Source organism: Drosophila yakuba, chromosome 3R (genome assembly GCF_016746365.2).
Source record: "Drosophila yakuba strain Tai18E2 chromosome 3R, Prin_Dyak_Tai18E2_2.1, whole genome shotgun sequence".
NCBI lineage: Eukaryota > Metazoa > Arthropoda > Insecta > Diptera > Drosophilidae > Drosophila > Drosophila yakuba.
Genome location: NC_052530.2, coordinates 1,123,788 through 1,147,116, shown reverse-complemented (window position 1 = coordinate 1,147,116; position 23,329 = coordinate 1,123,788). Strand labels below are relative to the sequence as shown.

Genomic DNA, 23,329 nt, shown 5'->3' with positions numbered 1-23,329 from the left:
TGGGCGTGGCAGTTTTGGGCGGTTTGTGGGCGTTAGAGTGGGCGTGGCAGCATGATTCGACAAACTTGCGCTGCGTCTATGTCCCTGGAGTCTGTATGCCTAATCTCAACTTTCTAGCTTTTGTAGTCCTGAGATCTCGACGTTCATACGGACAGACAGACGGACAGACGGACGGACAGACGGACATGGCCAAATCGACTCGGCTATTGATCCTCATTAAGAATATATATACTTTTTAAGAATATATATACTTACTTTTCAACGAATCTAGTATACCGTTTTACTCTACGAGTAACGGGTATAAAAATAACGATTACCGGAGCATGCCTGTAAATGTCAAATTTTTGCTGATAAAGTTCTAGTGTAATGCTGGTTATTTCAGCATATGAGACATTATTTTTTGGAACTGCTAATGCCTTTGGATAACCAACTGCCATAAAAGGTGTTTTGCCGGAGTATTGGTGCCCGTGTCCTGGCTAAGAAAGGGGCATCCGATGTTTAGGCACCAGGTACACTAGTCGTATTTGAGTCCCTGTAAAAATAATAACAATGTTTCGGCAACAATTCCTCCTCTTTATGCGTCCGCATGCCGATGGATCGTCGTGGGCCGCGCAATATGATCCCCATTTGTCAAGGCTGTTTGTCAAACGTTCATTTCTGACCTACTCCACTTCTCGTGTCCCCCTTTAAAAATGTTTACCTACTCATTTTGTTGCATTTAAATTAATAGTATATCTGTATTGACGACTAGCCAACAATATATTGGCTAGTGCCATGTGTAATACAAAAACTAAAGGATGGTATAGAAAAGCTATAAGAAGTTGACAACAATTGGTTTAGCGGAGAGTATCGAATTAACCACCGGACAACGACGACAAGTGGAACGATGGCACCAACAAAGGGAACGGGGCTCGCTGCTCGAGGTGCTAAGAATACTGAAGTAACTGACGCTTCGACATCAGAAGTGGGATTCGACTCTCCTAACTCTGAGTTGTTCCAAATTTTGGAGCAACAAAATACAAATTTTATGGAGTTGCTCCGAACAATGCAGGCTAGCGCAACGCCTCGTGTTTTACCAAAATACCGACATGATTTTTACAGAAAACCCACTTAAGGGTAGTGCCCTTGTGATTTATCTTAGCAAAGCTTTGGAGGGCAGTGCATCGCAATGGCTTTCATAGATCTGTTTTCCTGGCATGACGGGTTGAATTCAAGCAAATATTTGCGCAAAGATTTGTCGGCGTAGAATCAGCTGCAGCAACACTTCTCAAGCTGCTAGAAGGACGCCCTGGGATTGGAGAGTGCATGTCGTCGTATGCAAGCCGACTCGCTAATGAAGAAAATGAGAAATAGGGAGCGCGAGGAATTGTTGATGTCAGTTGTACTTGCGCATACTGCGCAACTGGACAGCAGACTGAAAAAGCCTGTGTGCACCAAGTCGCGTAGCGAATTGCAGCAACAGTTGCAGGTATACGAAATCTGGCAGCGTCAAGAAAGTTTGAGGGCAGACACAACTTTGCGGCCAGAAAGGAATAAGCACAAATTTTCAAACATCATTTGCTATTATTGTGGAAAGTCAGGCCACAAATCGCAGACTGCCGCCAGAAGAAAAATCGGGAATCACAATCATCGGGAAGCGGGCATGCTGGAGGCTTTGGTATGAAGCCAAACGAGCAAAAGTCAAACGTAATATGCTATAAGTGTGGACAGGCTGGACACATTTCTACTGAATGCCCTTCGATTGGACAAAGCACTAAAAAGAGAGTTAACATATGTTCGGTAACGGAACCAAAAGGTGTCCTCGTTCATTTTGGTGAATCCGTTGATTTTTGCTTTGATTCTGGAGCCGAGTGTTCACTCATTAAGGAATGCGCTGCTGGAAAATTCTTTGGAATTGGAAACGATTCTGTATGTAGCTCTTCGCAAATAAGTCAAGGTTTCGAAGTGACGTTTAGTCAGACAGATTCTGCATTTATAAAGTAAAAACAAGAGAGAACGCTATAGTCGAGTCCCCGTTACTCAGCTAGAGGAAGTTCGAAGGAGAGTTTTCCACACTGACAGTTTTTGGCGGTTTGTCGATAGAAATTTACAAGACTAATACAAAAATGAAAAAATATTAAAACATTTTTCAAAAGTGTGGGCGTGGCAGTTTTGGGCGGTTTGTGGGCATGGCAAAAAGTTTTTTGGCAGATCGATAGAAATTTATAAGACTAATACAAAAATGAAAAAATATCAAAACATTTTTCAAAATTGTGGGTATGGCAGTTTTGGGCGATTTGTGGGCTTTAGAGTGGGCGTGGCAATATGAATCCACAAACTTGCGCTGCGTCTATGTCCCTGGAGTCTGTATGCCTAATCTCAACTTTCTAGCTTTGTAGTTCCTGAGATCTCGACGTTCATACGGACAGACAGACGGACAGACGGACGGACAGACGGACATGGCCAAATCAACTCGGCTATTGATCCTCATCAAGAATATATATACTTTATATGGTCGGAAACGCTTCCTTCTGCCTGTTACACACTTTTCATCGTATCTAGTATACCCTTTTACTCTACGAGTAACGGGTATAAATATTGCAAAAGAGCACTGAAAAACGAAATCGTAAGTTTTAGCCCAAATCGAACTTGAAAAAAATAACGATTACCGGAGCATGCCTGTAAATGTCAAATTTTTGCTGATAAAGTTCTAGTGTAATGCTGGTTATTTCAGCAAATGAGACATTATTTTTTGGAACTGCTAATACTTTTGGATAACCAACTGCCATAAAAGGTGTTTTGCCGGAGTATTGGTGCCCGTGTCCTGGCTAAGAAAGGGGCATCCGATGTTTAGGCACCAGGTACACTAGTCGTATTTGAATATAAGCATCTTCAACTAAACGACAATAAATATTAGAAGTCCCTGTAAAAATAATAACAATGTTTCAGCAACAATTCCTCCTCTTTATGCGTCCGCATGCCGATGGATCGTCGTGGGCCGCGCAATATGATCCCCATTTGTCAAGGCTGTTTGTCAAACGTTCATTTCTGACCTACTCCACTTCTCGTGTCCCCCTTTAAAAATGTTTACCTACTCATTTTGTTGCATTTAAATTAATAGTATATCTGTATTGACGACTAGCCAACAATATATTGGCTAGTGGCATGTGTAATACAAAAACTAAAGGATGGTATACAAAAGCTATAAGAAGTTGACAACAATTGGTTTAGCGGAGAGTATCGAATTAACCACCGGACAACGACGACAAGTGGAACGATGGCACCAACAAAGGGAACGGGGCTCGCTGCTCGAGGTGCTAAGAATACTGAAGTAACTGACGCTTCGACATCAGAAGTGGGATTCGACTCTCCTAACTCTGAGTTGTTCCAAAATTTGGAGCAACAAAATAAAAATTTTATGGAGTTGCTCCGAACAATGCAGGCTAGCGCAACGCCTCGTGTTTTACCGAAATACCGACATGATTTTTACAGAAAACCCACTTAAGGGTAGTGCACTTGTGATTTATCATAGCAAAGCTTTGGAGGGCAGTGCATCGCAATGGCTTTCACAGATCTGTTTTCCTGGCATTACGGGTTGAATTCAAGCAAATATTTGCGCAAAGATTTGTCGGCGTAGAATCAGCTGCAGCAACACTTCTCAAGCTGCTAGAAGGACGCCCTGGGATTGGAGAGTGCATGTCGTCGTATGCAAGCCGACTCGCTAATGAAGAAAATGAGAAATAGGGAGCGCGAGGAATTGTTGATGTCAGTTGTACTTGCGCATACTGCGCAACTGGACAGCAGACTGAAAAAGCCTGTGTGCACCAAGTCGCGTAGCGAATTGCAGCAACAGTTGCAGGTATACGAAATCGGGCAGCGTCAAGAAACTTTGAGGGCAGACACAACTTTGCGGCCAGAAAGGAAGAAGCACAAATTTTCAAACATCATTTGCCATTATTGTGGAAAGTCAGGGCACAAATCGCAGACTGCCGCCAGAAGAAAAATCGGGAATCACAATCATCGGGAAGCGGGCATGCTGGAGGCTTTGGTATGAAGCCAAACGAGCAAAAGTCAAACGTAATATGCTATAAGTGTGGACAGGCTGGACACATTTCTACTGAATGCCCTTCGATTGGACAAAGCACTAAAAAGAGAGTTAACATATGTTCGGTAACGGAACCAAAAGGTGTGCTCGTTCATTTTGGTGAATCCGTTGATTTTTGCTTTGATTCTGGAGCCGAGTGTTCACTCATTAAGGAATGCGCTGCTGGAAAATTCTTTGGAATTGGAAACGATTCTGTATGTAGCTCTTCGCAAATAAGTCAAGGTTTCGAAGTGACGTTTAGTCAGACAGATTCTGCATTTATAAAGTAAAAACAAGAGAGAACGCTATAGTCGAGTCCCCGTTACTCAGCTAGAGGAAGTTCGAAGGAGAGTTTTCCACACTGACAGTTTTTGGCGGTTTGTCGATAGAAATTTACAAGACTAATACAAAAATGAAAAAATATCAAAACATTTTTCAAAAGTGTGGGCGTGGCAGCTTTGGGCGGTTTGTGGGCATGGCAAAAAGTTTTTTGGCAGATCGATAGAAATTTATAAGACTAATACAAAAATGAAAAAATATCAAAATATTTTTCAAAATTGTGGGTATGGCAGTTTTGGGCGATTTGTGGGCGTTAGAGTGGGCGTGGCAACATGAATCCACAGACTTGCGCTGCGTCTATGTCTCTGGAGTCTGTATGCTTAAGCTCAACTTTCTAGCTTTTGTAGTTCCTGAGATCTCGACGTTCATACGGACAAACGGACGGACAGACGGACATGACCATATCGACTTGGCTATTTATCCTGATCAAGAATATATATACTTTATATGGTCGGAAACGCTTCCTTCTGCCTGTTACATATTTTTCAACGAATCTAGTATACCCTATTACTCTACGAGTAACGGGTATAATGATTAATGTTGTAACTGAACCCTAAACATATGAAGATGGTATTAACGAAAATGTAGAGTTGAATGAAGCTGACAAGGGCCGTTTAATAAACGTTTTGAAGCTGTTCCCCATTTGCGAGTCCAATTTTATTGGTAAAAAAGAAAAAACAGAACTGATCGCTTATGCGTGGACTATAGAGAGCTAAATGCTAATACAGTGTCGGGTAAATTCCCGTTGCCTCTTATCTCGGATCAAATTGCAAGGTTGCGTGGAGGAAAGTATTTTTATTGTCTAGACATGGCCAGCGGATTCTACCAAATATCTATTCACCCAGATTCAGTAGAGCGTACGGCATTTGTTACACCGGAAGGGCAGTTAGAGTTTGTTGCAATGCCGTTTGGTTTGAAGAATGCTCTGTCAGTGTTTCAGCGGTCAATAATAAAAGCGTTGGGGCCACTTTCGTATTCGTATGCTGTGGTTTACATAGATGACATATTGGTCGTGGCCGAAACTTAAATATAGGCAATTTCAAGATTACAGACAGTTATAGAAACTCTCATTAAAGCTGGATTCTCATTTAATTTCGAAAAATTTACATTTTTTAAATCAAAAATTGAGTATCTCGGTTAGGAAGTAGAGGCAGGTGAGCTTAGACCTAATCCTCGAAAGTTGCAGGCATTGGTTGAATTGCCACCTCCGCAAACGGTCACGCAGCTATGACAGTTTATTGGATTAGCATCATACTTTCGACAATTCGTGCCGAAATTCTCTGAAACGTTAAAGCCTGTATTTTGTCTTACTTCTAAAGACAATAATAGTTTTGATTGGAAGGAAAATCATGAAGCAGTTAGAATGGAGATAATCTTTGCATTGACCCGTATCCCGGTGTTAACAATTTTCTATCCACAATATCCGGTTGAGCTTACAGTATAAGTATTCAATAAGAAATGCATACGATTCCTAAAGTCGAAATATCCTTTCATATGGTACATATAGACATCACGGGTAAACTAAGTGGCAAGAACGACCAAAAAGAGTATATCATACTCATTATAGATGCGTTTACAAAATACGATGCTTTGTGGGATCTGAGTTTAAGGAGTTTGCTCTGTGCATAATATCGAATTGCATTTAATTGGCACAGGAGCTAGTCGAGCGAATGGACAGGTCGAGCGTGTAATGAGTACTGCTTAAAGTTTACTAACGGCGGTGGAGACAGGTCAACGTTCGTGACAAGCGCTAGTCCCACGGCCACACCTCCCGCTGTATGGTAAAATTCAGAGAAATGGTAGAACCCGTTGGATACCTGTAGTTCTAAGGTCTTATAGGTGGGCTGTCATTCACCACATTCACGAGGCTATAATGCACCTTCGTTGGGAAAAGACTCTTGACAAAGTCTATAGCTGTTACTGGTTCATAGGAATGACGAAATACGTACGAAAGTTCGTTGACAATTGCCAACTATCGAAACCACAATCTGGAAAAATTCAATAAGAAATGCATACGATTCCTAAAGTCGAAATATCCTTTCAAATGGTACATATAGACATCACGGGTAAACTAAGTGGCAAGAACGACCAAAAAGAGTATATCATACTCCTTATAGATGCGTTTACAAAATACGATGCTTTGTGGGATCTGAGTTTAAGGAGTTTGCTCTGTGCATAATATCGAATTGCATTTAATTGGCACAGGAGCTAGTCGAGCGAATGGACAGTTCGAGCGTGTAATGAGTACTGCTTAAAGTTTACTAACGGCGGTGGAGACAGGTCAACGTTCGTGACAAGCGCTAGTCCCACGGCCACACCTCCCGCAAAACCGACCGAGGGGCGCTGCCGTGTATCGTACGGCTCGAGTCGCGGGAAGAGAAACGCGATATAGAAGACAGTAAAGGACGAGGAAATATATGTATATAGTAGTAAGATCTAAGAATTCGTTAAGTAAGTTAGATCAATACTAACTCTTTAAAAACGGCAGAGAGTCAGAATTAGAGATAATAGGATACAATCTATTATAGTCAGAACATAATACTCTATAAAGATCATGCAACTCATAATTAGATCCACAATGATATAAAATTAGAGGTACGTAATTTCTAGTAAATCTGCTCGGAACAGTGAAGCCGACTAACCAAGTCGGTACTATCCACTTCACCACGAATAAGGTTAAAAATAAAGACTGTTCCAAGCATCGTTCTACGGTTAGCTAAGGAGGGTAAGTTAATTAACATTAATCTACTTGAATAAAAAGGTAATCTAAGGTTTGCATCCCAATTAAGGCGCCGTAAGGCAAAAAGTAAGAAGTTCTTTTGAACCGATTCGATGCGGTCCGAGTAAACTTCACATTGTGGACTCCAAACAGGTGATCCATACTCGAGGATCGGACGGACTAGAGATGTAAATAAGGTTTTGGTCATGTAAGGATCATCAAATTCCTTTGACCACCGTTTTATAAAACCAAGCACACCTCTGGTCTTATTGACAATAGACGAAATATGGTCTGAAAATTTAATTTTAGGGTCCAAAAGAACACCAAGATCATCAACATGTGTTATTATGTCCAAAGAGCACCCACTTAAAGTGTAAGTTGCGTGCATTGAGTTGGCACGATAAAAGGTTATAACTTTACACTTAGAGCCATTTAAGTTTAATACGTTATCACGGCACCAGGTATGAAAGCAATCTAGATCGGATTGTAAGTCCAAATGGCGAGAAATGTCCTTATATTGCAAGCATAATTTTAGAATACAAGAAAGAGAATTTTTAAAGAGGACCCGTTGCGTCCTGCCATTCGGATAACTTAGAATCCAATTTAGGAGATCAACAGGGAAACCTAATAAATCAAGTTTTTTTATTAAAAGTGAATGATTAACAGAGTCGAATGCTTTACTAAAATCCGTATAAATGACATCTGTTTGAAGATTATTTTTGAAGCCTTGTACTACGAAGGAGGTTAGCTCCAGAAGGTTAGTAGTTGTTGATCTGCGTTTCATGAACCCATGCTGACATGGTGATATAATTGACCTACAAGGGTGCTGCAAATGAGGATTGATAACGTTTTCAAAAAGCTTAGGGATAGCAGATAGTTTAGAGATTCCTCTGTAATTGCTTGCATCCGATTTGCTACCTTTTTTATGGAGAGGGATCACAAAGGACTCCTTCTATATTTGGGGGAACTGTGTAGATTCCAGAGATAAGTTAAACAGTTTTAGTAGAGGTTTGCACAAGGCTTCCGCACAGAATCTAAGGACACAGCCATGAATTCCGTCGGGACCTGGCGAATAGACAGGATTAACTCGCTGAAGATCATAAAGCAGTGAGCTTTCGCTTAAAGTGGGACAGAATATTAAATTTGACTTTGATACCGCGTAAGAGTACGGCCGTTCAGAATGAGGTAAGGTAGAATATGTGGTTGAAAAAACTTGGCAAATAGATCGGCTATTGCCTGATCCGATGTTACCGAAGTATTTTCAAAAAATAGCGAGGAAGGGTAACTGGTTGTTTTGCGCTTAGTGTTAACGAAATTATAAAACTGTTTGGGATCCTGTGCGAACTGGAACTTACAACGGTTTAAATAATTCTTATAACACTGAGCGTTAAGCACGGTAAAATTTAACCGAGCACCTACATATTTAGAAAATATAGATTGAGAACCGGTATTTTTAAATTTTATATAAAGTCTGGACTTAACATTTGTTAGATGTGTCAACTCTTTATTAAACCAAGGAGGTTTGTTAGAGGTAGACGGATAGTACATCGGAACACAAGAGTTGAAAAATGATTTAATTGCAGTATAAAAAATATCTATGGCATCAGCCATTGTGCTGCAAGAATATAGATCGGACCAATTAAAGCCAGATATATAAAAAAGAATTAGCCTCCGAAAGTTTGCCTTACGAAAACAATGAATTCGTTTGGTTGACTTATCTGGCCTCTCTTTTATTACGGTACCCGTGTCGATTGTCACCTCGAAAGTTTGATGGTATGGATCTTCTGGTTGACTAAGAGGTGCTACTCTAGTCAGAAACACACTTTCAGGACTTGTAACAAAACATAGATCCAATAAACGACCAAGAGAATTTCGAATATAATTAACTTGCGGCAACGATATGTCAAGCAAGCCCTCAATAAAGTCATGCTGTGCTATAGGCAGGAGAATATTCGACTGTTCTTCTGTGGACCACTTAGTGCCTGGTATATTAAAGTCACCTAGAACAACTAGTTGGTATGTTTGAAACGGATTGGATAGCGGACAAATGGTTAATATATTCAGGAAATTAAGAAGACTATCTCTCGCCACGCCAAAACTGCTGATCAGTCCTTTCAAGCCTCCTTTAGTTTGGCGCATAAAGAGCTGCATTTCATTCGCAACTCTTAGGCAAGTATCACAACAGTATTTTAGATTAGGGCCTTTAGCTAGGTCATCATTTGTTCGGCCGTTAAAACCAGCGCACTTAGTGTGCACCATTCTATCACATAGCCAACAGGTCATTTCTGACTGCTCAGGCTTTATTACCTGACGGCATTTGTTATGGAAGCAGACAACATTGGTTTCCATGTTTAATTGGGTTTTGACCACTGTACCAAAAGACAAAATCAGAAAATATACCGCAAGAGCACAGTCTGCACTTTAGAATTTTGTGTGGGAGAGCGAGAGAGCGGGTGCACCGTGCAGTTAAGTACAAAAACAACACCAAACAGCACTACGGACAACGCACGAAAGAGAGAGTAAACAAAACTCAAAGACAGAAAGAGAACAGATTGAATTAATTTATTAAAATAATGTACTTATCACAAAAGATTCACTCGCGAAGCTAACGGAACTTTAACTAGTACGGATTACGAAATTGAATTATTAAAGAATTTGTTAAATTCCACCGCTGGATTTAGCAAAACAAAAATAAATTCGGAGCGCAGAAAAAAAAACACGACCCTTCGCTTTGAAGCTTGATGAGATCTTACTAATGACCTTTGCAATTATTGGAGTAAAATTTCCATGTGAACGATTGCGGCCGCTGGGCATAGTTCTATGATCTTACAACAAGGGTTTACGTAACAATATTTATCTGCCTGTATCTCAGTAGCTGTTCAACTTTTAGATTTCCTAAATTCTTGGCTTATGCCTTGAATGGCTAGTCATTTTGAAAGCTTTTGAAGTAATCAATATAGATTGTTTTTTCTTATCTTTATAATAAAAGTTGTTGCTATTGCTTTTATCTTGATTATTATTGTCTTTGCCTCTGTTTAAGTAGTAGTCCTTGAAACGGCTATTATTTTCATTGTTGGAAGTACATTTTTCTTGGAAAATGATTTAATTGATATATGTATATGTATGTGATCCACCATAATGTTGCATGAGTAAAGACTAGACTTATTAAAATATTTTGGATCTGGACAGACACATACTTTCAGAACTTGTTACAAAGCAAAGGTCCAGTAATCGACCAAGAGAATTACAAATATCATTAATTTGCGACAACGATATGCAAGTCGTCGATAAAGTCAATATGACTAATGTTAAAACAATGTTAAAACAAATGAATAAAAAACGATCAATTTTATGAATTATCGGTATGATTCGAAAATAAAAGAAAGAATATGAAAAAAAAAAGTTATATGTGGTGGGCGTGAACGTCCTGAAACCATTTTCAAAAGTATAGGCAGGAAAGTTTTGGGCAGTATAACAACGCAGCTTCGATTCTGTCATAAAAAAGGACATGTAAGCCAATATCTATTACATATGCTAACACCCATATCGATAAGTTCGACACAAGGCATTCCCATATTTGATAAAAAGTAAAAAAAAAAAAAAAAATATATACTATACATCGACTCTACTATAGAAGCTAGCAAGTTGAGATTAAGCTGCAAGCTTCTATCGGTATACCACCCGAAACTGTCACGTCCACATTTTTGAAACATTTTTTAATCTATTTTCATTTTATTATTGTTTTTCTCAATTTCTTTCGAAATGCCAGAAATATGTTAAAAATTCTCGTTCGCAATTTCATTAGCCGATTAACTGGTATCTGTTAGTCGTGGATCTCGATTACAACGTTCTTTCTTGGTGAAGTGTGGGCGTGGCACAGCTTTGGGGGATTTGTATGCGTAGGAGTTACTAGAATCTGCATGATTGATTACTAGCATTTAATGTTCTCGGGATATCGGGAATCGGACAGATCCTGATCAGCCAATAGCACTTTCTCCGACCAGTTAGATAGTTTCTAACAATTCTAAAATACGGTAAATTTATTGACACATGGCAAAGCAGCCCGCCTTTTTTGTTTTTTTTTTCATTTATGGTGCGTTCAAACTAGTAATTTCTTTAAGATGCCATAGATTTATGTTTTGATTTAAAAATGTTCAGGTACTTGTTATTTCAAAAAAATAAGAGAGAACGTTGTAGTCGAATTCCCCGACTATTTGATACCCGTTACTCAGCTAGTGCAAGTGCGACAGCACTGTCAGCACTAACAGTTTTTGGCGGTTGGTGGGCGTTAGTGGGCGTGGCAAAAAGTTTTTCTGAAGATCGATAGAAAGTTACATTACTACCAAAAAAATGAAAATATATTAAAATACTTTTCAAAAGTGTGGGCGTGGCAAACATTTTTTTTGCAAATCGAAAGAAATTTACAAGACTTATACAAAAATGGAAAAATATCAAAACATTTTTCAAAAGCGAAGGCGTTGCAGTTTTTGGGCGGTCTGTGGGCGTTAGAATTGGCGTGGCAACATGAATCGACAAACTTGCGCTGCTTCTATGTCTCTGGAGTTTTTTTAGTTTTTTGTAGTTCCTGAGATCTCGACGTTCATACGGACGGACATGGCCAGATCGACTCGGCTATTGATCCTGATCAAGAATATATATAGTAACATATCAATTCTACACCCACAACTCCCCAACCACACACACTATTGTAAACAATCACACATACACGTTAATGACTAAGTACGAAATGTAATGTAAAGTACACTCACACACACACATTAATGTCTAAGTACAATCACACACACACATTAATGTCTAAGTACGAAATGTAATCATAGATCGAGAGCCCTTTGATTAAGCGTATCTGTTATTTACGCACAGCGTCATATTCCAAAGTCTAGACTCTGTGGCAAGCCACCGTCCCCTAAACATTCGATCACTTGGCGAGCAAACTGAAATAACAAAAACTTCCGCCCACGCAATCGTCTCAGGATTCTCCAATTACTCCTATTTTTCGGGAGCTTCTCTCTTCACGAGAGAATAAACATTTATAACATAATTCTCTTAAACTTCACTCGTAAACTATCCCAATCTGCCTATATAAACGCAAACATGTCTCCGTGCAATAGTTAGCACCGAATCTTTTTTAGCTGCCGATCTAAGCAACATTTGAGGGTTTGTTGCGATCGTCAACTGATCAGCTGTGGAGTCCTGTTGATCACTTGCCGAAGGTTGCGGGGCATTCCCCTTAGGCAGCCTACCACCAGCGGCTTTCTTGCGCTTTGGAGATTCTTCTAATAATTTGAGGATATTAAATTGTGAATCAAGCGCAGAAAGAAGATCATCAGCTCGACGAAAACTATCTCTAGCCACGCCAAAACTGCTGATCAGTCCTTTCAAGCCACCTTTAGTTTGGCGCATAAAAAGCTGCATTTCATTCGCAACTCCTAGGCGAGTATCACAACAGTATTTTAGATTAGGGCCTTTAGCTAGGTCATCACTTGTTCGGCCGTTAAAACCAGCGCACTTAGTGTGCACCATTCTATCACATAGCCAACAGGTCATTTTCGACTGCTCAGGCTTTATTACCTGACGGCATTTGTTATGGAAGCAGACAACATTGGTTTCCATGTTTAATTGGGTTTTGACCACTGTACCAAAAGACAAAATCAGAAAATATACCGCAAGAGCACAGTCTGCACCTTAGAATTTTGTGTGGGAGAGCGAGAGAGCGGGTGCACCGTGCAGTTAAGTACAAAAACAACACCAAACAGCACTACGGACAACGCACGAAAGAGAGAGTAAACAAAACTCAAAGACAGAAAGAGAACAGATTGAATTAATTTATTAAAATAATGTACTTATCACAAAAGATTCACTCGCGAAGCTAACGGAACTTTAACTAGTACGGATTATGAAATTGAATTATTAAAGAATTTGTTAAATTCCACCGCTGGATTTATCAAATCAAGAATAAATTCGGAGCGCAGAAAAAAAACACGGCTGTTTGCTTTGAAGTTTCCATGATATATAACCGAGTTACTTGAAGGAGACCGATATTGTTTGAAGTCATTAACAAGCAAGCGATCTTACAAGTATACTCATGAGTGTTTGAGGGCGTTATCGGTCGAGACAGTTTCTGCGGAGATGGATGAGGATATGATGAGTGGTGGCGTTGAAACAGACGCAATTGGTACCAGTGAGGGTACAAGTGGCGTTGAAACATACGCAAGAGACAGTGCCAGAGAGGGTACTGGCGTTGAAACAGACGCATAAAGGTGTAACGTCATGATCCAAAATTCCTCTTCGAGAAACATAGGTAGACTTGGTGTGCTATCTGGACATTCATCTGTATGATTTGAATATCAAGTTAGTTGTAAAAATTATGTTTTAAAATTGATTTTAAGAAAGAAGAAGAAATACTTGAGCAGGGCATATGAACATGAATTGCTAAATTTATACACGAGGACGTGTAAAAGTCAGTATTGGCCATGTCGGAGCATTGGTAGCATTATTTGAATTTAGTACAACATGAATATTGTATGTGACAACATTGTAATAAAGAAGGATAGAGAAAACAGAACAACCGTTATTGCTCGTGTTCTTTATATTACCGAGAGTCGGTGAGAGGACTAATTGTAAATTCTCTCACTGAGTGTGACCCGTGCCACGTGTTTGGTGTGTGAGCGAGACTGGACTGGTTATTTGCTGTGAGTGCGAAAGCGCAGTATGGCAAGTGTGACATGAGCAAGCTGCGCAATAGATTTTGGGGACGAGCGAACGTGCATAAAAAGAGAGAGGTCAGTCTTGGCAGAATACTGCTAGTACACAGACGATATTAATTATGAAACGACGACAAGTGGAACGATGGCACCAACAAAGGAAACGGGGCTCACTGGTCGAGGTGCTAGGAATACTGAAGCAACTGACGCTTCGACATATATATAATTAAAAATTCGCAATACTCATATGTAAAAAAAATATAATTTTATTTTACTGAATAATTACAATATTTTTAGTTGAGAAGAACACCGACCGATTATAATTAGGCCTCAAGCTGAACTCTAATAATTACTCTGATTTGATTGACGTTCGAGCTTTGGACATTAGGGTTCTGATCAAATGAAGAGAGAAAGCTTTAGAGTTGCTGACTTTAATTGCCTTTGCATTTCTCTTAGATGCATTCGCTCTTAGATACAAGTGCTCTTAGGTTCTTATAATTTTGTTTATTGAAATCTAATATTCTGTTTTTCGGGATTGCGAGTCCAAGCTTTGAACGTGACGATGATACGAGGGCTTAAGCATGGACTGTTTAAACTAGGATGTTTAGTCTACCAGTGGGTGACTTATCCTGTATCTGGTATCTATTGGGTACATCCAGAGTAGTGGAGGGTGTGTTTGGGTGTACATGTTGTATGTGTATTACTGTATAGGCATATGCTTAAGTCTTAGGGACTTATGGATATGTTACTGTATATATGTCGCAGAGTTGTTATTTTCTTGTGCCTAGTCTTGTGCCTTGTTGACGCAGAAACTTTTCGAGTGAAGCGAAACCCCACCAGCATGTGCAACTGCTCGCATTTTCTCTTCACGCATCGATCTATGCTTTACACGCGCTAGCTGGACTACACTCGGCGACAACGCCGTCGCCACACTCGTAATGGTATTTTGGCGCCAGTAATTTTATACGTTGTATCCAAATTCTAAGAATGATTTCACAGTATACTAAACTAATTGCGCAGCAGCGTCTTGCGCTGTTTTGGTAGGATCTCGTTTTTAAAACTTCTTTTATATCTCTTTGGTTTGAAGATATTCAGGAGGATTACTTTACCGGCTTTTGATCCCTTCAATCCTTCCAATCCAAGAATCTGGAATACTGGATTTTGCGCAGGATTGGATCTTCGCTACTCTCGACACTTTATTTGAACCGAAGTCCTTGGCTCTTAAGACCGTCTTCTCTCGTAGCACACCTCCCGAGAATAGACCTTCTGAGTATGGCTTCCCGATAATTGAACCTTTTTTCGGGGTGCTGAGGTCTTTGTATACTTTAAGCTGGTATACTCTATACTCTCTGGACTACTCCGGCCATCGGTTTATAGGACAAGTGTTCCCACCTAGGGGTTATATTTCCATATTTCCCCTATTTTGGGAGTCAACCCGTTGATGAACTGTGCTCGTTACTGGAGGAGAATTTCCATATGAACGAATGCACCATTGGACTGGTCATCGGACACTATTTTATTGTCGAACTGCATTTTCTATGTTGCATTCCGTCTGGCTCAACAAGATGTTTGTAGCCCTTCCCCTGCTTTAGATTCAGGGTGGTGTTATCTGTGAATCTTCAAGGTCTTATGATCTTACAAATAGGGTGTACGTAACAAGGGTCATAAAAATATACATGTTTTCCTTTCCTTTCACAAAACTCAATTTCTCAATTTCAGGTCAGCGCCACAACAATTTGGTTCCGGAACTTAAATTATATGAGCTGAGAGCTGAAAAATATAATGGGATGGTGCGCCTACTAAAGCCCGGATGCCGAACCTTACTTCTTATCAGCGATTGTCAAAGTCGGCATAAGCTTATTCCGTACTTTCACAAGGCTGTTTGGCCGTACAGGAAATCCAAAACATTACTATTTGGGCATATGGTTATTGAAAAAGGTTTGCCTTGGTTTGCTGAAATTCTTCGTTTATCATTAAGTAAAAATCGACATTTACAAGTCAATCCCCGAAATTGCGTTGGTACTGTTCTGGCATTAAATGGTCACCGAAAATATTTTTGTATGTACCATGCTAAACATCCAGAGTCCGTTCAGGAAACAAAGGTAAGTTTTTAAAAATTATCGTTTCAATAATCTGTTTTGCGGGACCATAGGCGGTGAAACTAAGCGGGGTTAACAGTATTTAGAAAACGGTATTTGGGAATTCTAATATACTTACATACGTTACTCTGTTTAAAAGCAATTCAATATACAAAGTCTTAGGTTCATTTTATATTTTAATGCCGAATATCGGATTGCTTGTATATTTAGTTTTGGTTAGTATGTAATAATATTATAGATTAAAACGCGAATTACTCTTTTATAAGAAATATGAAGCTTTTTAAATGGGCGAAGCCGGCGTTCCTTTGTGCATGTTTTATTTTGTCCCACCAGTGCCGGTCAACCTTATCAAGAAATAGGACTTTACTTAGTTCACACACTAAGCCTCTGTAAGAAGTAGTTAATGCGTACAAGCAGGACACGAGCCTGAATCAGTCGGCACACTGGTAGCTAAGCAAATGGACAGGAGGATTAAAAGGGAAATTATCTCAGTGCACACTCCAGGATGATTTTCTTGTTTATTATTAATTTTCTTTCTAAACGTCTTGTTTAACTTCTATACCTAACTTTCATATACGTTTCTATTCTTATAATAATTGCGCACTTGTGCAATTTTTTTTTTTATTAATTAATTTTTATTTACTAAATTAGATTCGTGAAAATATTTTCAAACTGGGAATTTTATGGCTTAATTGGATTTGATTTTTTATATAAATCAAGTAAATATCGGTAGTTAATATATAGCTCGCAGGGCTATGTACAACCAATTGTCCTTACAGTATTAAATAACTATCAGTGATGTCGTCAGGTTGCTGGTGCAAGGGGAAGATGCCGTAGTTCTGTCGATGATTGAATTTTAGGGTGAGAACCTTGTGGTTCAGCGGTTTAACGACAGCCGTTAGAGCAAAGTTTAAGAGCCTTGGCTCATTTCATTTAAAAACAAGAGAGAACGCTATAATCGAGTTCATCGACTATCCGATACCCGTTACTCAGCTGGTGGAAGTGCTAAAGAGAAAGTTTTTTTGCGGCTTGTAGACCTAAGCGTGGGCGTGTCAAAAAAAATTTTAGAAAAACGAAAGAAATTTAAAAAACTAAAATAATATCAAAACATTTTTCAAAAGCGCGGCCGTGGCAGTGTTTGGCGATTTGTTGGCGAGGAATAACATTTTTGGCAAATCGACAGAAATTTAAAAAACTAATAACAAAATAAAACAAGAGAGAACGCTCTAGTCGAGTTCCCCGAGTATTTGATACCCGTTACCCAGCTAGTAGAAGTGGGAAGGAGAGTCTTTAACACTGACAGTTTTTGGGCGTTAGAGTGGGCGTGGAAAAAAGTTTATTGGCAAATCGATAGAAATTTACAAGACTAATACAAAAATAAAAAAATATCTAAACATTTTTCAAAAGTGTGGGCGTGGCAGCTTCGGGCGGTTTGTGAGCGTTAGAGTGGGCGTGGCAACATGAATCGACAAACTTGCGCTGCGTCTATTACCCTGGAGTCTGTATGCTTAATCTCAACATTCTAGCTTTTGTAGTTCCTGAGATCTCAGCGTTCATACGGACGGACAGACGGACAGACAGACGGACGGACAGACGGACATGGCCAGATCGACTCGACTATCCTGATCCTGATCAAGAATATATATACTTTATATGGTCGGAAACGCTTCCTTCTGCCTGTTACATACTACGAATCTAGTATACCCTTTTACTCTACGAGTAACGGGTAAAAAAATATCAAAACATTTTTCAAAAGTGGACGCCCACAAACCGCCCAAAACTGCCACGCCCATACTTTTTAAAAATGTTTTGATATTTTTTCACATTTTTGTTAGTCTTGTAAATTTCTCTCAATTTTCTAAAAATCTTTTTCCCACGCCCACTATATCGCCTACAAACCACCAAAAACTGTCAGTGGGGAAATTTTTCCTTTGTACTTCCACTAGCTACTCAGTCGGGTATCAGATAGTCGGGGAACTCGACTATAGCGTTCTCTCTTGTTTGGACTATAAATATTCCGATTCTACCACTACCATTTACTACTAACATCTACTAAATGCACTGGAGCCCAAAGCTTCCGAGCGTATACATCATGAAGTGGATCACCAGGTACATACTCTGAGCGCCGGTAAACCTAATTGGCCACAACCTTTGTCTGAAAATGTAGAATATTTTCTTAAAACGTGCCAACTCCTCACTTTGTTTGTTTTTGTTGTGTTTTTGAGGCACCCATTTCGGCTGGAAGAGATAATGAAGTGATTGCGACATTTAACGTTATAAAAAAAATTGTCCACAATCATTATTGGGGCGAGACACAGTTATAAAACTCAATGTCCTTCGCGTGGGTTTGAGTGTCAACCGCATTGAAGAGCGTTCACCGTTCCCGAAGTGGAAAGGCGTCAAAGTAAAGCTGTGCATAGATCCCAAGATTAGATCGGTGCAACAGCCAGTAAGAAGAATTCCGGTACTTTAGAGGAGAAAGTTCATGCTAAGCTGGAGGAAGCCCTTAAACGTGACATAATTAAACCAGTTATGGGTCCAAGTTCATGGATCTCTCCCATCGTACTGGCGTTTAAAGAGAATGGAGACATTCGGCTATGCGTGGATATGCGATTTGCAAATAGGGCAATTCAGCGAGAGAACTACCCTTTACCCATTTTTGAATCCTTTATGACAAAATTAAAAGACGCGAAGTTCTTCTCCCGCCTTGATCTTAAGGATGCATATCACCAATTGGAATTTGAAGAGTCTAGTAAGGAGATTACAACGTTTATAACGTCAAAGGGGCTCTTCCGATATAAAAGATTAATGTTTGGGGTGAATTCGGCTCCTGAGATTTTTCAGCCCCGCTGGAACAAATGCTGGCTGCATTCCCGAATCCCAAGAATTACATCGATCACGTGATAATTTTTGGGGCCAATGAACCCGAACATGTCGAAACAGTAAAATCAGTTTGCAAAGTGTTTAACGACAATAATGTTTTGTTAAACAAACAAAAGTGCACTTGGAAAACAAAAAGGCTAAAACTCATCGCAAACGGGTACTTGAACTGGCACATGAAGGACACCCAGAAGAATCAGCTATAAAACGAAGCTAAAGATCCAAGGTATGGTGGCCGTTGATCGACAGAGATGCGGAAGAATTCGTTAAAACGTGCAGAGACTGCCTCCTGGTATCCCAGTCAATAAGACCAGCCCCGATGGACAGGAATACATTTCCTACGGGACCGTGGATATGGGTTGCGTCAGATCTGTTGGGACCCCTGCCTAACAATGAATTCATCTTAGTTTTAATAGACTATTTTTCTCGCTATATGGAGTTTAAGATTTGGCGGTCGATCTCATCGAGCAGTTTGATTGGAATCATGAAAGAAATATTCTGTAGATTGGGCTATCCAAAATACGTACGTACCGACAATGGACGGCAATATATAAGAGATGAATTCTCAGAATATTGCAAGACATGCGGCATAGACCAAGTTAAAATCTCACCATACTGGCCTCAGGGTTATGGGGAGGTGGAAAACATGAATAAATCCTTAGTCAAATGGCTGAAAATTGCCTACTCAAATTCAAAAAACTATAAGGAGGAGATACTAAAGTTTGTGCTGATGCATAATTTAACTCCCCATGGAACGACAGGGATAGCCCCAGCCCAATTAATGTTTAATAGAATAATACGTGACAAAATACCAGGGATTGAAGAATTAAATGAACAGTTCACAGACTGTGCGGAAAGAGATAGAGTGATCATGCAAATAGAAAAAGGAAAGGAAGTGGTGGATAAAAGAAGATCGATATTAAGATTGGCGATAAAGTGTTGTTACAAAACGTATTTTTTCCAAATATACTAACACTGACTTTTGACCAAACTGAGTTTGAGGTATTAGAGAGACAACGTTGCGCATCTAAAGAAGATTCCAGGCGACGTATCTGTCGCACCAGCGCCCGAGTTGGGTATTCTCCAAACCATTCCAGCATCTTTTCAGGAGGCCCTAGAAGACCACCCGTCGGAAGCACCTGCTCAACACTCTCCTTCGAAGTTGAAAACCCTGAAGCTTCATCTCATAAATAAAGGAGGGATGTACAACCTACCTGTAGCAAACAGCGACGCTACTGGAACAAGCAGCGACAGACGCGGGAGCGGGAGAGACGCGGTGATGAGTGGGCAGCGAGAGAGGAGATTCAGTCAATTGTGAACCACCGGATTGATAGTGTATTTTCGGGGTCTTTACATAGCGCAAACCTCTCAATCCCACAAACCTCACCAAACGCACATCCATACAGGGTTCCATGGTGGAACAAGCACCTCGACCAACTACGAAAACAAAAACAAATTGCTTGGAAAAAATTAAACCGTACAATTACCCTAGAAAACATTATTGACTATAGACGCAAAAACGCAAAATTTAGGCACGAATTAAAAAAAAGAAAAAAAGAAGCTTCCAGCTCTTTCACCTCAACCATCCAGCCCACTACCCCCTCATCCAAAATATGGACCAATAAAAGACGTTTCTGCGGACTTAACCCAATACAATTCATGCCATATCCAGCCCAAAAAACAACGAAACGACACTAGCTAGCAACGAAATTGCTAACATATTCGCACAACACTTTTCTGAACTCTCCGGCGACTGGAACTTTTCAGAGGAGTTCCGAAACAATAAATACAGGAACAACCTACACAACTATACCCCCTCTCCAATAGCCCAAACCATTGAAAAAAACATAACATATCTCGAACTCATCTCAGCGCTACAAACATTAAAAGGATCAGCTCCAGGACTCAATAGAATCTCATATCAAATGATAAAAAATAGCTCCCCCACAACAAAACACAGAATAACAAAACTGTTTAATGCAATATTTAATAGCCACATACCACAAGCCTACAGAACAAGCCTAACCATCCCAATCCTCAAGCCTAACACCGACAAAACTAAAACTACGTCTTACCGACCCATTTCTCTCAACTGTAAGCAAAAACACTAGATAAAATTATAGCTAAAAGACTCTGGTAGTCTGGTACACCTTTCGGGAAGCCGTGCAGTCCTGGTGTAGACGTCGGGGTCCGGAAAAGTCGGTTTTTCAAGTATTCCCAGAAGTTATGTGAGTGAAACAAAAAAGGTGTTGGATTTCGTCCTTCTCTGGTGGGGGTTTATTTTTGAGTGATTTTCCAACATGAATATGGCGGCTTCGTGCCCCACTTCCGAAACGGGTCAAAACGAACATTCCACCAACAGCGATGCTCTGCTGGCGGGGTACCGGACTCAGCAGTTCGGCATGAACACGTGGTATCTCTGACCTTCTTTATTGCAGTCACCGGATATTAAGGATATGTATATCAATTTCAACAAACTCTGATTTACTCTCCTTATGCTGTAGCATTTACTCTCTTTATGAGTAGCAATTCTGAAACATGGATCTTAAACAGCGGACCCTTCTTATAGATTTGGTCCCGCCTAACTCCTTAAAGGAAACATTCACGCCTTCGGAAAATTTCGCTCAGCTTTGAATTTTATTCGTAGGAATATTAAAAATTGCCTGTCTTATTTCAGTTTAAAGAATAGTTAGTTTCAGTTAACAGTTTGGACTGATTTATGATATCACCAGTATTAATCATCGGTTTTTCCCTTGCCACACAATACATACAAGTTTCCACTAAGCGGCTTGTGAGTCAAAGCCTGCACCCTTTATATAAAATTATCATCGATTATTCCTCCCGTGTCACCACTTAACCAAATTTTCTACCCGTCCATTATATATGCTACCCTTCTTTTGGCCGGCCTACACCGGCATCGTTCGTTTCGCATAGTTTTCGGAACTTCTCTTCGGCCCTTGGAAACAAAGCTTATGGTGCTTTGGATTCTATATTGGCCTGGACCAACGTAGAAATATTGCCGGTTAACTGCGTTAATAAATCATACTGCTCCTCACACTGCATCTAGCACCATGCTTTGTATGATCTTGTCTTGTGCTTCTTATTACCCCATTACCATTATAGCGTTGATCCCCGTCTTCGGATTGCACACTCGCAAGTCTTACGTGTAGTCTAATGTTCTGAGCAATAACTCCTTCTGGCGTCTTAAACAGTTCCCCTGGACAGGCACTATTGCAGAATTGTTCTACATAGGGCACACCATTGTGATGACATTTCTTGCCATTCGGACTTACAATCCGATCTAGATAGGTTTCAAATTTGGTGATAAAATAGCTCCAGGCCTAAAGTTATAGCCTTTTGTCGTGTCGATCCAAGACACACAACTTACACTCTAAGTAGGTGCTCTTTGGACAGAATATCACATGGTCCTCTAACCTCACATGGAGAACGGACTCGTCAAATTAAATTAATGTTTAACAAAATGACGATTTTTTTGAGTAGCGATTTCAAATGATTATCTTTTATTTGTTGGTTACGAACAGGTTACAAGTGTCATGGCCGACTAAAATGCAAAGCGAACAGCAGACCGCTAAGCCAAATGTGCAAGCGCGATAGTACAAGATATAGACCGTGCGGGAGACGAGCTTAAATAAGAAAAACAAGAGGTAACGCTATAGTCGAGTTCACCGACTATCTGATACCCGTTACTCAGCTAGTGGAAGTGCGAAGAAGAGTCTTCAACACACAGTTTTTGGCGGTTTGTGGGCGTGGCAAATTTACAAAACTTATACAAAAATGAAAAAATATCAAAACATTTTTCAATAGTGTGGGCGTGGCAGCTTTGGGCGGTTTGTGGGCGTTAGAGTGGGCGTGGCAACATGAATCGACCAACTTGGGCTGCTTCTATGTCTCTGGAGTCGTATGCTTAATCTGAACTTTTTTGGCTTTTGTAGTTTCTGAGATCTCGACGTTCATACGGACGGACAGACGGACATGGCCAGATCGACTCGGCTATTGATCCTGATCAAGAATATATATACTTTATATGGTTGGAAGCGCTTCCTTCTGCCTGTTACATACTTCTAAACGAATCTAGTATACCCTTTTACTCTACGAGTAACGGGTATAAAGAATCTGTGCTATAAAAAAAAAAAAACAAACAAAAAAAAGAGAGAACGCTATAGTCGAGTTCCCCGACTATCTGATACCCGTTACTCAGCTAGTGATAGTGCGAAGGAGGTCTTCTACACTGACAGCTTTTGGCGGTTTGGGGGCGTTAGAGTGGGCGTTGCAAAAAGTTTTTTGGTAAATCGATAGATATTTACAACACCAATACAAAAATGAAAAAATATTAAAACATTTTTCAAAAGTGTGGGCGTGGCAGCTTTGGGCGGTTTGTGGGCGTTAGAGTGGGCGTGGCAACATGAATCGACCAACTTGGGCTGCTTCTATGTCTCTGGAGTCGTATGCTTAATCTGAACTTTTTTGGCTTTTGTAGTTTCTGAGA

At 40.1% G+C, this 23,329-nt stretch overlaps 1 protein-coding gene across 8 annotated transcripts in view; it reads left to right on the top strand.

Annotated features, from left to right (window-relative positions):
* LOC26535787 (dnaJ homolog subfamily C member 16) overlaps positions 1-23,329 on the top strand; it is a 386,807-nt gene that overhangs the window by 301,404 nt on the left and 62,074 nt on the right. For 7 of the 8 annotated variants that reach the window (XM_039375901.1, XM_043207098.1, XM_039375899.2 and 4 more), the window contains one exon: positions 15,563-15,945. The exons of the other annotated variant lie outside the window; for it this stretch is intronic. In XM_039375901.1, coding sequence (XP_039231835.1) covers positions 15,563-15,945 — 383 coding nt within the window. The remainder of the gene's footprint in view (positions 1-15,562; positions 15,946-23,329) is intronic. 8 annotated transcript variants of the gene reach the window in all.